The following is an 18118-nucleotide window of genomic DNA, read 5'->3' as shown; positions in this document are numbered from 1 at the left end:
TATTATATCGATGTTAACTTTATAAAATGTTCTTTTGTTTTGAAGTTATTAATATCGTTTCTACAGTAAATTTCTTATCATTCTCTTTACCGATATTATAATATTGTTGCGAAGGGATTTTCACTTTCTCTAAGTTACATTTGTCTGTATCTAAAGGTTGTCATATTGGCCTTTGGCAGCAATGAATGCCAATACAATGAGCCGTGAGAGTTCAGCCGCTGTTTGTTAGTTAACAACAGATTTATCATTTTATTATTTATTAAGTTGAATAAGTACAATTTACATTACGTCACTACATCAAGACTTACTAATACTTAAATTTGTCTTGAGATTAAGGTTTAACTTTTGTCATAAAGACTTTGAATAACATCCAAAGGCACCCTTCAGGTCTACAGATTTTATTACTTGCAGCTCACAAAGTGGGAGGTAATTTGCATATATAAAATGTCGACATATTGACATAATTATCTAGACAGCTCAACTTGTCGATGGCAGAAATAACATCCATACGAAAGAAAAGTGCTTACTACACATTTTTATCATTTTTTTGCGATCCCCTTTTAAATAAATACATTTATTATAACGTTATTCTGTTATGGAAACTTACTTACAGTGATACATGTAATAATCTTAAAGAGAATCGTCAACCAATAATGTCATAGATGAATAATAACGGAATTTAAATTTTCGAAAGATAAAGGCATGAATGAAAACAATTAATCCCAGAAAAAAAATAAATCGTCATTAATTGACTACACTAACAAGAAACAAAATTGTAACATTGAGGGATTTAAAAGTAGTAGTTCAACATGATAAGACAGACGACAATTCTTATACTGAAAATTGAGATATATTTATTGTCTTGTCAAATGTCGTTTAAAAGATGTTTATCATCGAACTATAGTGAACTAATAGGACACATTGTTTCTAGTTACAGAAAAACAATATAATTGTCTTCACTTTCCCGATGCTTTTTTAAGCTTGCTTATAAAGCCAAGAACTTTTTTGTACTGTGACATTTTCATAACAACTTGAATATCTGGATCAATTTCTCCGCCATTCCCGGGGATTGGTGTTTCATTTGATTTAGTGTCTTTCGTTTTCTCATTAGATTCTTCTTTATCAGACTTTGGTTTTTCATTTGTAGTTTCTTTGTCAGACTGATTTGATGTTTTTTTCAAAATCCCCTTTAATGCTGGTTTATATTGTTGTTTACCTGGGTCAGGATCATTTAGTTCGTCAACGTTCGGATTTTTTGGTTTATCATCGTCTCTATCAGGATCTGTTTGACTCCTTGCAGTATTCTTTTGGTTGAGATTTAAATTAGGCATGATGGGTAATCCTTGTTTTGGTTCTTTCTCGCTATCAACATCGTCTTCCCTGTTTTTATTTACGGGAGTTGGAGGTAAATGTCTTCCACGAGCACTTTCAATCGACATTCCAGGGGGTGCAGAATAGTCGGATGGGGGTCTTTGTTTAGAGGTGGCTGGATCCCCAGGTAAATTTGATTTTGTGCTCTGGTGACTGTTCACTGAAGGTTTCGTTTTGTTTACTTGTGGATTAGAGTTATTTAAAGGTAGATACGTTTTAGGATTCAAAAGATAATGATGTGGATCATTTGACTGTGGGTCTTTGGTATTTGAAGTATATAACGGTTTGTCCCAAAACGGAAGTTCGGTATTTCTATCCAAAGATGGGTCGTCAGTTAGCGGAATACCATAATAGCTGTCGGGTATGTTATTTCCATAATCACTTGTACGGGGAGTATTATACAATGGAAGCTGTTTTATTGTTTCATTTGTTGGCGTGGTTATAAATGATGTTTCCTGTTGATTAGTAGAAACTTGCAAAGGTACTGAATTATGCCTAGTGCGTGGCGAATTGTTATACAGAGGTTTGATCATGGTTGGTTTTTTGCTTTTTGTGTTAAAATCACTACCATCAGGCGGAATTCCAGAGTAACGTCTTAGTGAAGGCGAACTGTCATCATATGGATTAATATAACTATGTATGGGGTTACTAAGGCTACGTTGATATGGTTCTCTTACATGTGCTGCGGATTTCGATTTTCTCAGTATATCCTGTGATCTTTGAGGGTCTTTATTGGTCTGAGCTCCACCAATGTCAGCAATTGAATTACTTTTAAGAAGATCAGGATCAATATCTTTATTAGGGTTGTATGCCAATATGTCTTCACGTTCTTGTGGCGAAGTGACTGAATAATGCAAGGGCTCTTTGTTGAAATTCAACCCCGGTTGGTCGTTGTAAGCCTGTTCTCTTTGATTGTGGTCATTCATACGTTTGTCGTCATATGCGTCGTTGTAATCTTCATCAATTTCAGGCATTTCTGAATGACCCATTTTCGGACGCTTAAATTCTGGAAAAATATCAACTTTGTTTCTTTTGAATGGAATACCTTTTACATTTCGTGAGTTTCTGCTTTTAGGATTGTTTTTTTCGCCATCTTTACCAGTTTTAATATCCGGGGAGCTCAAACTAATGCGTAACTTATCATTATTTGCGTACCTTCCACGTGTCATGGCACTGTGTGGGAGTTTATTTGGTTGGTAATTATTATCGTATTCACTAGGGGCGTAGAGATTGACATACTCTGTGGGATCCGATCTGAAGTTGTCTGGTGGAACTAGAGAATCGGTGCTGGGTCTGTCACTTTTTTGTGCATTTCGTCGAAATTCTGGCATACTTTTAGTTTTAGACAAACTTCTTGGTATTTCGCTTTTACCATTTACTACTATGACTTTTGTTTGTATATTGTTTTTTTCTCGCATTCCTAACAAATATAACTTGTCTAAATTATCATTACTATATGTTTCTTTTGCATCTGAATAAACCTTCATACTATCTCTGTCATTGTCATTTCTATCTTCATTAGTCATCGGACCAATAGAAAACTTTGGTTTCATGAGATCGTTGTGAATTTCTATCTTTTTGTTAGGTACTATCCTCTTTTCTTCTGTACTTTCATCAACGCTGTCGTCACTAGATTCGTCGTAACTACTTATGTCCGTTTCAGTCTCGTTATCATCAGAATCTGTTTCTTCTTTTTTTGATGAATTTTGATCTGTATGTCCTTTCTTCTTATCAATATCAACGTTGATAGGATATTTCTTCAAGGCTGTTCTAGTTTTTTCCTTTTCCTGTTTTACCGGTGTTTTTTCTGTGGTTAATGGTTGACCACTTACATTTTCGTTTTCTTTGGGTTGATTAGTATCGGCCTCAGGGTCATCATTATATTTACGTTTGCCCGAACTTCGCAGACCAAACTTACTCATGACGGGGGAATCACCTGAAGCTTCTGATGTGATCCATTTATTAACATGACCATTTTTGCTTCTTGGGATTTTTTTTGTGGAAATACCACTTAAATCTAATGGTTCAACTTTTTGTTTTGTTTTGTATTTTGGAGATGCGGGCGGAGACTCGTCTGTATTATACACACTGTCATAATCATCGTCTTTCTCATCTATATGACCCCTTGCTCTAGCATCCTGGTAATGATCCTCATCTTTTGCCTTGTTTTTTGCAATGATGTTTTTGCCTACCACAGGCAGTTTTTTTTTCATAGGATCTTCTTTTTCCAATTTCTTTGGCCTAATATATCCAGCGTCGTATGCTGGTGGCAACTCACTTAAAGAAGGTGATCTGATGATAATATCTCTCGTTGTGACATTCCCCTTAGTTACCCATGGAGGACGGTCGTCTTCGTCACTTTCTGAGTCAGGATATTCATCTCTAGAAAAGGAAAATTTGTAGTTTTATTGTTTGAAAGATTTCCTAGACGTGATGACATAATGTCGATGATTCCATATGACAACAGGCTTGATAACATTGAGTAGTTTTAATGATTTAATCGCTGAAACATTTTAACGCTTTCTAAACAATCTTTCTTCGTCGTCGTCGTAATGATTGTGTCGCCTTCGTCTACAAAAATATTTAAGGTTTTTGTCTTTAACCTATATGATAAGGTTATGATTGTTTACTACATTTATTCTTATTACTAAGACAAGATAGCTAGGGGTAGCCAAATGCGCCCGCCGTGGCAGATTATGTTTATAAAATATAACTAGAGAAGACGCTTCATGTTGAAGTGAAAAGATTAAAATACTCAAAATCGGAAGTAATGACTAATGAATAAATGTTAAATGCGGTTTAGATAATAGTGTAAGTTTCAGTGTAATTGCATCCACAACACCTTTGCACAATAACTCCAACAAATTTGCAACATGGCATTTTAGTATACTCATCAATACTTCATTACAATGCATCTAGCAAGCCAAATACCAAAAGATTACACCAAATGATTTCAGATAAATTGCCTCACAAAGTCTTCTATTGTTGAAACATGCTGAAAATAGTCTTAGCCACGTGGCTCCAACAAACTTTGCGGAATCAAAATGGCGATGCAATATTCATATTTACATTTCATAGCAATACACAACACTTAATATAAAATCAACTGTCAACCGGTTTCAGATGAGTTGCAAAACCTTACAGACGGACGCATACCATTACCATCTTTCGTTTCGTAGTGGGGGACACTAATTCTCATTGTTATGTGAATTCGTGAAACAAGTTTATACTTGAAGAAAAGTTAAAGAATTCTATATGTTAGAAAAGTAATCTGTAATAAAATTGGTTTGATTGACATATTACCTTCTGTCTCCCCTGTCACGTGTTATGTCGTCGTCTTGATCAGGTTTCTTCATACATGCCATGATGCAACAGAACAAAAATAAAAGGTTAAGGGCGAGAAGTCCTCCCATTATTCCTACATATACTGTACAAGGCATCTCATCCCAGTCAAAAACCAACATTCCTGGTATGGCTTCATAGCAGTAGTACTTCCTTACAGTATCTAAAATGTATCAAATAATATATCATCTGACAACGTGATGGTGTGTGTAAATAACTGAAGATCACCCATTCCGTAAAAAATTAAAATTTGGAAGTTCTACATAATGTTCATCCCAATTTTGAAAAAAAACAGTGTCTTATACAACTTTGAATTCATTTCACTCTGGCTGGCCTAAATGAGTATATAACCAATGTCACAGAAGGTAGTTTTATACAATAAGTGTGTACGTATGCTTATATTAATAAAGGTATTCATTAATAATCGATTACATTTTAAATAAGTAATCGTTATGTAACTGCTATTAGTCAACCCGATCCCTGATCATAAGTGCCGCCTCCGCTGTTATTTGCAATATTAATGATTTGAATGTTTGTACTTTAAAGTCACTTAGTCGATGCCACCTCTCTCCGAGGATATTCAACAATTCACCCGAAATTTATCCCAAAAAAATTACCGAAATTTGCAGTATTACAAAATTCAAAATCCCCACAAACACTGATGCTTCATTCCTTGTGTTGCATTTGCTAGAACATCTCGGTAATGAATGAGGTTTCTTGTTTCGATTTTGTTTTGTTTTGAGTACTTTTGTCTACAATTAGATCTTCCTTATTCCTATGTATTTGACTCTAATGCTGTTGTCGAGAGGTAACTCGATTAGAGTCATACCGCATACCAACATTTGCATTATGAATATGATTGGTATTTTTAATCATCCACCGATGTAACAAGCAGAGAGTCCATGTTTGATCACAAAATATTCGTAGTTGTAAATTGTTCTCTTTATGTTGCTTTGAAGCTGAAACGAACACAACTTTTTGTTCTTTTCTCGATCTTTCCTGTTTTGAATGAAAGGTCTATGAACTGGATGTAAAATTTTTTTTTTAGTATAGAATAATAAAAAAAGGTATTAGCAAAATTAGCATTGATAGCCCATGCACTAACTGTAAACATATAGCTTGTGTTTAGTATGTTTAACTCCTTAAACTTAAAAAAATTAGATGGCGACAGAAAGTCAGCTATAGTGTCTGAAAATTGACATACTAGTAGTTAAAATTTTAATTGTTCTTTATAATCACTACATGTATTAGGATCTTTCCACACGTCCTTCTACTTTCTATATAGATGACATTTCAAGAATCTTCCGGGTTGACATTTTAAAATTAATAATGCTTTCACAAGGATGACAGCTGAAATCTGACGATGATCAGAATAGTCATTTGAAGAGAAAGTAAAATTGAGTTATTCTGCATAAACAAGATAAGAATGCATAAGCAACATTCTTTACAAGTTTTCTCTTTCATGTTTGGCTAACAAGACTACCTATAAGGATCACGTCTAGTAAGCCTATCCTGCATCTAAAGTACATGCACAATATAGGGCTTTCGAATACAAATATTCAATTTTAACTTGAAACGTTTAATAATCAAAAAGAAATATAATATTTCATGTATAACAATGTCTTACCACAAATATGAATGACCTACCTGGAGGGTTCGTCGGTAAGCCTGAAAAAAAAATGCAACTACTAGAAAATGATTAGATCTTCTGTCAAAAACAAAGAAGTAGACTTTAGGTAGCCTTCATCAATCAGGTGATACTTCGTCATCAGTAAATCTATTAAACCGTGAATTTAAAGTATACATTTCAAAGAAACTGAGATAATTACATTTCAGTGAATATATTTAGATATGGCGAAATCTTCGGTGAAAGTTCTGCTTTTCTAAGCTCACCCGGACCACAGGCCCATACATGGATACTAATTGCGGCCGTCTTGTAGTCGTATTTTATTCAATGTGTCTCCTTTGAAACTGCTAAATGGATTCTTACTAATTTTTTTTTCAAAAAATTGGATTGATTATTCTGATTGAGTGTATAACTTGGCCATTGCATTGGTTTAGTTGTCAATTTTTACATATTTCTTATAAAAATATAAAAAAAACGCAATCTTCTTCATTCAGTTTCAAGGAGTCTCCATTGAGTCGAAATTTCAATATGAGAGTTATAGTTCTTGAAAAGCAAGAAATGATGATTTCGCAAGTTTAGCCGTTATGTACTGACAGAAATACCCATATAGGTAGGCCCATGAAAGACTTCAAAATACAATGCACCCGAATTAAAATTGGCGACGTTGAAAGATAACAAAAATTGAGATCCTTATTTCTCACTGAAGAGACAAGAAAAAATCCTATTTTTAGCTATGTGAGATCACGGGTAGAGACAGAAAACGTGCGCTTTCCCTTAAAAATGGCACAATTAAATAAAATGTTAATGAGCGGTCATATCCTACACCTGGTCGCGATCTATGTTAAATGCAGATGAGATCTTTTTATTGAAAGAATAATCAAGGGAACCAATGTTACATCGGTAATAAAAAGAATGTAATCCAGGGACAAAGACCAGACATGGAAAACACGCATACACAACAAAGAACACGAAGTAACTAAAATCATACATAGAAAGTAACAAAAGCAAATGAGCAACTCGGGTTCCACTAAAAACTGGGAGCATGGACCAGGTGCACGGGTGGAATACTCGAAATGAGAAAAATAATCAAACACCCGCTTTTCTCGTGCATGATTGGGAAATCTCAGACCCCTTGGGTGTTAGATTCTCAAAATGAATACATTTAGAAACTTTTATTTTATTAAGAACCTTTCATGTAATGATGTTACGAGAGGGCCTAAATAAATGATATATAATTTTGTTCTGCTTTATCAAATAAGATGGCCATATTTTTTTTTTGATGTATGCGATTCAGACTCTTTGGCCTCTGGAGACTCTAGTATTTAGTCGTGAAAGTATATGCTATGAAATGTAAGAGGAAAGAGATCAAAGCAAGCTGGACGTTGAAGGAGTTTATGCTGAGTTAATTGGAGGGGTTATGAGAGGAGTTGATTTTTTAGCTGATCAAAGGAGTCTTTGACTGATTGAAGGAGTCGGTGGTTAAGTTGATTAAAGGAGTTAAAGTTTTTAGTTGATTCAGAGTAAGAAATATTTCGGCTAATGTATATAAAATGTATATAAAAGAAGAAACACGGAAACAATTTTATCGTTAAATATTAAGTGTAAGATAATAAATGAATTTATTGAATGACATTAAATTGGAAGTCTCAAAAATTAACATATTGTTAGAAGACATTTACTTATTTGGGAAGGAAGAATGTTCTAGAACACGGGATAAGTTATTCATTTAAAACTATTATAAGAAAAAGGGGGTCATACTAGTGATCTGCCGGTTGGATATGACTAGTAGGTTTTAGTCTGTAAGAAAAAACATGGGAGGATACATACAGACTTTTAGGTGGAACTGTTCTTACCAATGTTTTACTCACCTCCTAAAATAAGAAGTAGCGTAATGAAGACAGAAGGGCAATTTCAGGCCTCCTAAAACTAGAATGTAATGTTTTCGAAACTTATTGTTCAAAAAATTAATGAAGTATTTCAAAATGCATTTTTATTGGATCAAAGCACATATTAAGGGTTTAATCAAATCAGTCTACTTGTATAGCATTTCCAAAGTGAGGAAAAAGTATATTATTTGGTGAATTTCTTGAAATTTCGTTTTCAGTCTGTACATTTCAAATACCCTTGCATTGAAATTACAAATGCAGTTTTTTTTTCTCAACAGAAGACACTGTCGTAAAAAAACATGGGCAAACTATTTTTGTAAAACTCACATGCGGACACTAAAATATGGTTTTAAATGTGCAAATTCAAGGTATTCTCTGACACAGAAAATAACACTTTTAGCACCTATATTGACTTGAACATTCAATATATTTGTAAAAGCAGTTTAGGACAATCAAATACTACTATTTTGTAACATTTTTACAACACCAACTTTGTTTGATTTGGGCTGTATTCCCTCTCTTATTGGCTCTATTTCATAACAAAATGCCAATGTAGAATTACCGATCGTCGGCCGAAGACCTTTGTGTCTATAATACTTTGAGTTATGGTTTAACAAATCACAAGACTATGTTGTGTTTAAGATTTTTTTTAAACGACTAGTCCCGGTGTAGACTTGCTACAATTCCCTCTCTTATTTGAGATTAAATGAAAAAGTTTATTGATTGCATGCATCTCTCTGCCTCTTTCACAGCATGTAGAAGTGGGTTATCAGAGAATTTTGTGTGTCGTATATATCACTAAGAGGGACTTATAGCAAGTACAGTTCCAGTCCTGAATTCGACCTTTGAACTGAAAGTTAAAACATTGAGTGTCGTATTTTACTTCATGCGAACGATTTTTTTTCATTCCTGTCATTTGACATTATTGTTTTAAATCTAACCTTACATTTTCATTTTCATCGATGAGCTAAAATATTTACCTAATGTTTTGTTTGTATCCGTTGTGACAGGACCGTCTCCAGCACTGGTGAAAGCTATCAGACCAACTAAGTAATGGGTATCAAAATCTAATCCAGTTATTGTATATTGTGTGGTCGTATTACTAACATTTATATACGTCTTGTAAGAACTCACATATTTGTAGTACACGATTTTATATCCTGAAAAGTTAAATGAAAATGTAATTGCAGTCCGTGTGGAAAACACATATTACCGCGTTCTCGTGTATGAAGATGTCCAAAGGAGATATTTGAATTGTGTTAAAGTCAGAATATATTATTATCCATAATATAAGCTACGTATGTGGATCAAAATTGAAAACTGGGGAATATGTGAAAAAAAAATAGCTAAAAATAAAATATACGTGTTATGTACATGCTGAAAAGATGTTTTTCAATTGTTAAAATAATTTAGCATGTTATCAAAAAAAAGCATAAATCACTATCCACCTCACACTACACTCATTCAAATCTATAATGCAGACTTTGACGACATAGTTCTTATTTTGGGTTTTATAGTTAGATATCTGTTTAAATATCACTATAACAAAAAAAAATGAAAATAGGAGCATTTTCCATCCCAGTTGGATTCCATTTGCCTCTTTTGATACAGATATTTAACAAAAAATACTGTATTTTTTACGTAAAACTTGCCCGAAAACCCGAAAACACCTAACACCTCCACATATATGGTAATCACCCTCAATACCAGCCTGACTTTTGTGATACAGTTTCGTTTAAATCAATAGTCATACACTTGTCTTATATATAGATAATCTTTATTTAAAAAAAAACACTTGTGTACTCCTCCACCTGAATAGCACGATTATAACTTCAAAAATCAATCAAAATCCCGTTTTGTAATTTAGACATTTAAATTGCAAATTCAAAGAGATTCATACACTTTACTTGTGTTTTTGTTTGGAGACAGGAAAAATACTTGTTTTTGGCTCTTTAAATCAGACACGCTCTTTTCGGACAGCATGACGTGTATCATGCAAGAACCAGGGACCACTCGCCTCCGACTCAGTGTATTTCTGTATTTTCTTGTGTTTGTCCTCCTCACTTTATATGTTCACGAATGCGTTTTTACCTATGGATTTACCTTATTTGATACCCCCCATTTTAATTAATTTACAAACGGGTATTTTTATTTACCTGTCTTCTAGCCTTTTAATGTAATATAAAACATTGTGAACAATGTATTTTTTTCTTATTGATTTCTATTTTTTTAATTTTTGTGCAAGTCGTGACATAAACATCGTACTAGTATAAAGCCTAGCTGACCGAGTGGTCTAAGGCGCAGGACTTTGTGCAGGCGGTGTTGCCACAGATGTCAGAGCAGTACGAATTCCAGTCCCGCGGAAAGAATATCATATATTTAGATCAAAATATACCTTTTTGTATATGCATTATAAGTGTTTGTTTTGATACCGCACTCGATACAGATTTTGACATGTCATAGTCGTCACATTCTTAGACGCTATATAAATTTATATATATATTTATTAAACAACTACCCAAAATATGTTAAAATATGTCAAAAACTGACCGATATGAATTCAAACCGGGCATCTATACGAGGTCAATATGGATCAAACCAGAGCCAATACGGCATCTTAACTTCCGGTCGTTTGTCACGGCCATTTTGAGTTAGAATTGGATTTAATGAACTTTGATCACCAGGACTAAAAGCTGCAGAAACACAAAAAAATCTTCCATTTTATACAAAAAAGGATATTTAAGACTGATTAATGCAAATAAACCTACATGTTCTTGGTAAAACACGAAAACAACTGTTCTACAAATCATCTAGTCGAGTTGGCTAATAAAATTGTTAATAAATATGTAATTTCATAATGGCCCTGTTACAGGTTTCGGTCAATCATATTGGCCTTGACAGCCGTATTGGCCCTCGATGATGCCTCGGGACCAATACGACCGCCTCGACCAATATGACAGACCTCAAACCTATAACAGGACTAATATATATATATATATATATATATATATATATATATATATATATATATATATATATATATATATTTATATATATATATACACACCGAAGTGTCTGAAGAATTCACAACGATGATAGAACTGTCAAAGTTGCGAAGCAAATTTTTGGTCTTTCCCCCCGCGGGATTCGAACTCGTACCACTGTGATATCCATGACAACACCGCCTGCACAAAAAAAAAGATTAATCTAGGGTTGCAACTTAGTGCACGATGTATGGTAGTACGGGACAGTTCATCTAGGCGTTATTATGTAGGATAGAGACGTTCGTGTAAAATTGATTTGTTGTGACATACATCATTAATTTGATCTTCTATCCTACATCATAACATCTAGATGAACTGTCCCGAACTACCATACATCGTGTACTGTTACAGCTCTAGATTAATCCTACGAGGAGGATTCTTCTTTAAGTTTAAATTATCTTCCCTGTATCAATTTGATCCGATGGAGCAGTGTAGCGCATAGAGTCGTCACATTCTGAGACGTTTATATCTATATACATGTATACAAGCCAATTATTGTTTTACTAACCAACTTAAACTATAACTATACGCTATGATCACGACATTGTTAAATTAACTGACCCAATAGAATTCCACCTCTGTCTTTTTCTGCAACTTCTGTCCAGTTTACTGCTATCTCAGTGTAAGAAATACCAACGGCCTCCACCTGAGCTGGAGCTTGATATGGAACTATAATAGATCATACATACGTCACAAAGGGGTATGTTCGGTTTATATCGGTCCTGAAGATAAACTTAGTCGTATCAGTATGAATATTGCATAATATTTAGTACATGTATACTGTTTACCTATTATACAGATTGATTTCATTATTTTTTCATTGCATAAGATTTTAGTTCCAACTTTTATTGCTCCAAACACAGACAAGACTATATTCGACGAAGTATTTAGTTTGCTTAAGCATTTTGGTCTATATGCAAATGTACGGATAAAAAACACCAACAAATCTCCTAGTTCCGTATATAGAAAGAGTAATCAAAGGAACCAAGGTTCTTACGGATTTTAAAAGAAAGTTATCTAGGAACAAAGACCAAACATAGAAAACAGACATACACACAAAGAACATTAAGTGACTAAACTAATAATACAAAGTAATAAAAGCAAATGAGCAACTCGGACTCCACTAAAAACTGGGAGCATTGACCAGGTGCACCGGTAGGGTAAGCGTCCTCTGCTTTTCTAGAAACACCCGCCGAGTTGCTCATAAAAAGTCAAGTCCGGGGTAGACGAAAGAGGAAAGGAAAACTATGGCACGAAGAACAAATCAGGTTTTATGGTACAGATGGATACACCATAACGATCCAGGAGTGCATGATGGCGACCATAAAACTTCTGTAGTGATGACTTCAATCTTGTAGCAACATGACCCTGTTCCAGAAGCCTAACTATAAGAGTCCTAGCACGATACAAACAGTCTGCGTAGTTACGGCAAGCTCTGGCATAACGTATGAGTTGTGATATGAAAACTCCATACACAGGTGCTGAAGGGATGTTGCCACAGCGATAAAGTTTAATATTGAAATGTTGTAACAGCTAGTAAAGCTTCTCCTTTTTTTTCCAACGCAGTTGGTATAGTTTTTCTTTTTACCCTTTGACCTTAAAGACGCTCTTACATGGAAACTTAAGTCATCTGATCGCAATTCTGTTTCCCGGTTAGATATCGAGCTTGAGAAGATATTGGACGTTGCTTTCATTGACTGATTTTATTATCGTTCTGCTATTAATCAAAACTGCAGTTATGTTATTAGAACATTTTTAATTCTTAGAATCACATGTAAGTGAACATTAAAATCAATATTCCATTTAGTGAACAGCATGTAACCAATGCCATTGACTCTTACCTCCAGTTAGTACATGGCGCCAAATGGGACTCTAGTGGTTTTGTACTCAAAATTCAATTTTGTACAGACAAAATTTGAGTTTTGCTCAACAAAAATGAGTTCAGATTAAAGGAGACGTGACATAAACAAATATCATTTTGTAACGTTTATATTAATAAAAACTATAGTATGCTTAGATACGAGTGTAACAAACCTTTTTCTCATCAGGTTAGCGCTAAATAAAGTTAGAATGATTTTTCAGTGTTTTCACGACGACCAAATTAGCATGCATAAAAATGAAAACCGGAAGTAACACTCAATTACAATATATGGAAGTTTTACGTCATCAGTTGTCACAATCGTAACACCTCAGCCTTTCTGTAGTATAGTTACACAAAAGAAAAACGTTACTTTTTAGTGTAGCGGAATGACCGAGTAGTTCCGATTGCAGTTCTCATTCTCCATTTGGGTACATAGAAAATGTATACACGTGCCCGAAAAAATTAATACATCTTCGAAAATAGCTTGTGTATAAGATGCAGAGCGGTCCACTGATCTGTATATGAATGCAATAATCGTGTTTATAAAGTAAGAAGACTAAATTTCTTCTCATTTTCTGTCAGTTTTTCGTTTTCGTTAGGTATACATCCCCGCGTGGTGAATACACAACTAATTTGCACACTGTATTCAGGACTTGAACAGGACGGTACAAATAAAATAGTGACACTCTGTGTAACGTTCTTCCTTTGATGCTGGGCTATATTAATAAACGGGCGTTTTCCTTTTGCGCCAAAAAGGAGGCCTTTTGCGTCACAACTCTTTTGCGCCAGTACTCCTTTCGCACCAGTTTACTTTTCCATTTTCTTAGTTAAATTGCGCCAATAAATAAAAGATCCTTTTGCACCAGAATACAGGTAAATTTATATTTGATATTATTGTAATGCTACATTAGATGCGTGGTATGGTTATTGTATGTTATTCACCGTTTTTTTTTAATCTCTATAATATAATATAATTGGTTGTTCATCTCTTTGGCAAGTAAAAATATAAGAAATATAAGACTTTTTTTAACTTTTAAAATGTAAATACAGATTCTCTCCCTCTTTCGGACTTTGGACCGGCAGCTTTCCCTGGCGGATTAATGTTCAAAAAAAGTTATTTTAATATAGCATGCAGATCTTCTTATCTTTCATCTATTCATATCTGACTCATTTTCTTTATTTTATGATCGTTTTGTTTTAGATTTTTACCTTTTTGATATTTAATTTCCTTATTTGTATTTGGCGCAAAAGGTGGCCTTTTCTGGCGGAAACAATACACAGTACATAATTGGTGACCCTAGGTGAGTTTAAGGGAGCTTTTCTGGTATGGACAGTATATGGATAATATGAACTATTCTGCTAAAATAAGCAATACCTGACATATATACTTTATTAGGTATTACTTACTTTCGCAGAATAGCGCATCAACCATATGATATGCCCTTGCTCGAAGTAATCGGACACCTGCGAGACCCATTGTTACTATATCCAATTGGAGGCCTACTTGCAAAACAGTGATGAAAGAATTCATTTGCATATCCAAAGGATTCTGTAAACTAATTTGCATACAAAATTGAATTTTGTATTCAATTTTCACTTTTGTCTCAAAAAGAAATTCTTTTAATTACAAAATCACTAGGCCAACTAATTTAATCAACATTTTGCATACAATTTTAATTTTGTCTCAATTGTTATTAATAATTAATTAATAATTATCAATTATTTAATTTCAATATCAGGTAACAAAAATAAATTTTCTATGAAAATAAGTTAATATTTGCACACCTGTCATGACTAAAATGATATTTGTCATCACAAAATTGAAGTGATCATAAAACAAGTCTGTATAACATAGTAGTTTTGACAAAAATGATTTTGTTCTGATAGAATTTAATTTTGTGCACACAAAATATATTTTGATTACAAAGAGATCAAGTCCCATTCGGCGCCGCGTAATCAGTGAACGACAAGTAACTGATGTCATTGATTCTTACCTCCAGTTAGTGAACGACAAGCAACCGAAAGATTTTTACCTTCTGCTAGTGAACGATAAGTAACCGATGTCATTGATTATTACCTTCAGTTTGTGATCGATAAATAACCGATGTCATTAATTCCTACCTCCAGTTTGTGAACGACAAGCAACGGATTTCAATGATTTTTACCTCCAGCTAGTGAACGACAAGTAAACGATGTCATTGATTCCTACCTCCAGTTAGTGAACGACAAGCAACCGATGTCATTGATTCCTACCTCCTGTTAGTGAGCGACAAGTAACCGATGTCATTGAGTGTTACTTCCAGTTAATGAACGATAGTGAACGACAAGTAACCGATGCCAGTTAGTGAACGACAAGTAACTGTTGTCATTGATTCTTACCTCCAGTTAGTGAACGACAAGTAACTGATGTCATTGATTCTTACCTCCAGTTAGTGAACGACAAGCAACCGAAAGATTTTTACCTTCTGCTAGTGAACGATAAGTAACCGATGTCATTGATTATTACCTTCAGTTTGTGATCGACATGTAACTGATGTCATTGATTCTTACCTCCAGTTAGTGAACGACAAGCAACCGAAAGATTTTTACCTTCTGCTAGTGAACGATAAGTAACCGATGTCATTGATTATTACCTTCAGTTTGTGATCGACATGTAACTGATGTCATTGATTCTTACCTCCAGTTAGTGAACGACAAGTAACTGTTTGTGTAGGTTCGTTTCCGGATGTTGTATATGTATATATACTTAAGGTATATACAGCATAACTTCCCAGGTTGGAGAATGTGAAGTTCTCTGTATAGTAGTCGTTAATATCAAGCGTCTGGAAAATATTTTGTCATTTGTCACTATACTGTCTCTTCGTTGTTATTTATTGTCAGAATAGAGCGCCGTGATGTACCCGATGTTACCGTATTATGTTAATCTCGTTCGTGTGCAGTAACTTTTGGATCTTTGTTATTTTCATATTTTATATTTGTGCATTTAGTCATGAACAAAAAGTTTCAAAGGGTTATCAGATAACCGATATGATATTAAGTAAGTGTAATTATATACACCATACTTATTCTCGTTATATTAAAGAATATTTCATAAATATAGGATAAGCCTATTTACTGGACTTCCTTTAAAGCTATGATATAAGTGCAGAGAGAAAAAATATCAGCAGTTGCTAGTCTTACCGGAATGACATCCGTCACCAGTCCATCTGTTCTTTCTAAGTTCAATTTATACCCCTGTACCACTCTGCTTGGGTCCGACGGCCTGTTCCACGTGTACGTTATTGCATCAGAGCCAGTTCCAGCACAATTCAGGTTCAATACTTCATCTTAAAGAATATTTAAAATTTTGGAATGGTATGATAATACAGGTTCCAAATTTTCATAATTCTGGTTCCCACAACAATATGTTCTCTCCTATAAAACTAATAGACGTAATAATCAAAGATATATAATTTTGGAGGAAGGAAATGTTGAAATAATTATACATGTATCACAACATGTTAATTAAACGTGTTTCACAAAATGAATCATTCAACTCACTTATAATTTTCTATGAATCAAAAGATATATCATGACCTATTTAGCGCTTTCGAAATGTAAATGAAAAGAAAACTTCTCAAAACTGTAAACGAAATATAGTCGGAAATGAATACAGACTTGCCTGTATTCAAAAATGCGGAATGAATTGCACTCTTTTTCTTTCGAGTGATAATTTTGGACATGTAAAATATAAAGTTAAGAGAGCTTCTTTTAAATATAGCAAATTAGAATTGAAATGGCAGAATTACTTTAAATCTAATAATAAAATGATTGGTTTTAAGTGAAATGTCAGATTCGAGTTTATAAATGAATACAGAATAACAGTTTTGTCGATATCCCAACACTACCTTCTGGATTCAAGACTAAATAAAGCATATTTTCTCTATATATTAACTTCAGGGCACTGGTCGTTTTATTCCTTTCTTACACTATTTTTCCCATTCTAGAATCAGTGGCACGGGACCGGAGCTGCTCCTGAGTCCGTTCTAAGTAAATGGACAATCGTTACCGAACAAAATAGGAAAGAATGGATTTTTTGGTTATATCAATTTATATTGTACCGTAATTTTATTCATCCTAAATGCATATAGGGATCCACTCGTCTGCATATTTATTGCTTAATTTCTTTAACAAATGTTTAACTATTTAAATGATTGTAATTATACTTACAAAGAGAAAAAATTACTGGAGAAAAGATGAGAACTAACACAAAAACCAAAACTTGATCCATTCTTCCTTTCCACCAAACTTCTCAAGACAATAACCTGAAGATTAATCGGTCTGTCAGTTCAATTATTGTACCCAACACTGTGCGTGTGCATGCCTTATTAATAATCATATAATAATTTAATTCCATTTAGACTTGGTCTTAAATATGGATTATGTTTTCAAACTGGGTCAAACTGAGGTCATAATCTAGACATTGTTTCGAAGGCAATTGAGTTTTTTTTCAAATAAAAAAAGCATGCAAAGACATTACTGAACCATACAAATACACTTTAATAGTTTCAACAACTTTACAAATTAAGCCAAGGATTTAGACACCCTGCCTCGTTTAATATAATCATGCGAATGTAGATACAAATTTGCGTTCACTGAAAGTTTTTTAAAGACGACAAATCATGAAAAAATTCTCAAAGTAGTATTGTTTTCTTCATGATTTGAGTAAACTTCTACATATTTCTTGCTTGCAGATATCAGTGTGCAAAAATGAACAATGCATATTTTGATATGATGCGATATCAGACTAAGAGAGATCAGAAAGTTACAAATTAATTGTCTAGTACGTTTCATTGAAATCAATATTTATTCTAAGGAAGAGATCCAAAATAAGAAGTGGAATTAAGTGTAATCACGAATAAAATTGTTTCATTTTTTTCTCTCAGTACACAACAGTCAATGCTGAAAGTATAATAATAGTAATCAGGATGATATAGCATATGTATTT

The 18118-nt window shown here is 33.8% G+C and overlaps 1 protein-coding gene across 2 annotated transcripts; it reads right to left on the bottom strand.

Annotated features, from left to right (window-relative positions):
- Window positions 1–257: 257 nt before the first annotated feature.
- On the bottom strand, window positions 258–17898 carry LOC148606848 (uncharacterized). Of its 2 annotated transcripts, XM_088543452.1 has the most exons (8): window positions 17341–17898; window positions 16312–16457; window positions 15809–15953; window positions 11832–11939; window positions 9207–9386; window positions 6361–6381; window positions 4675–4876; window positions 258–3753 (listed from the first exon to the last, which is right to left on the bottom strand). In XM_088543452.1, the coding sequence occupies exons 1-8, from the start codon at window positions 17399–17401 to the stop codon at window positions 957–959; spliced, it is 3660 nt and encodes a 1219-aa protein (XP_088399578.1). In that variant the 5' UTR covers window positions 17402–17898; the 3' UTR covers window positions 258–956. The 2 variants fall into 2 exon arrangements, with proteins under 2 accessions (XP_088399578.1, XP_088399579.1); XM_088543453.1 differs by lacking the exons at window positions 15809–15953; window positions 16312–16457; window positions 17341–17898 and adding an exon at window positions 15511–15563.
- Between the last annotated feature and the right edge of the window lie 220 nt (window positions 17899–18118).

Source organism: Perna viridis, chromosome 9, assembly GCF_037379345.1.
Source record: "Perna viridis isolate PV_CMFRI_1.1 ecotype Kerala chromosome 9, ASM3737934v1, whole genome shotgun sequence".
In the NCBI taxonomy this organism is placed as follows: Eukaryota; Metazoa; Mollusca; class Bivalvia; order Mytilida; family Mytilidae; genus Perna; species Perna viridis.
This window is presented reverse-complemented; position numbering and strand designations above follow the sequence as displayed.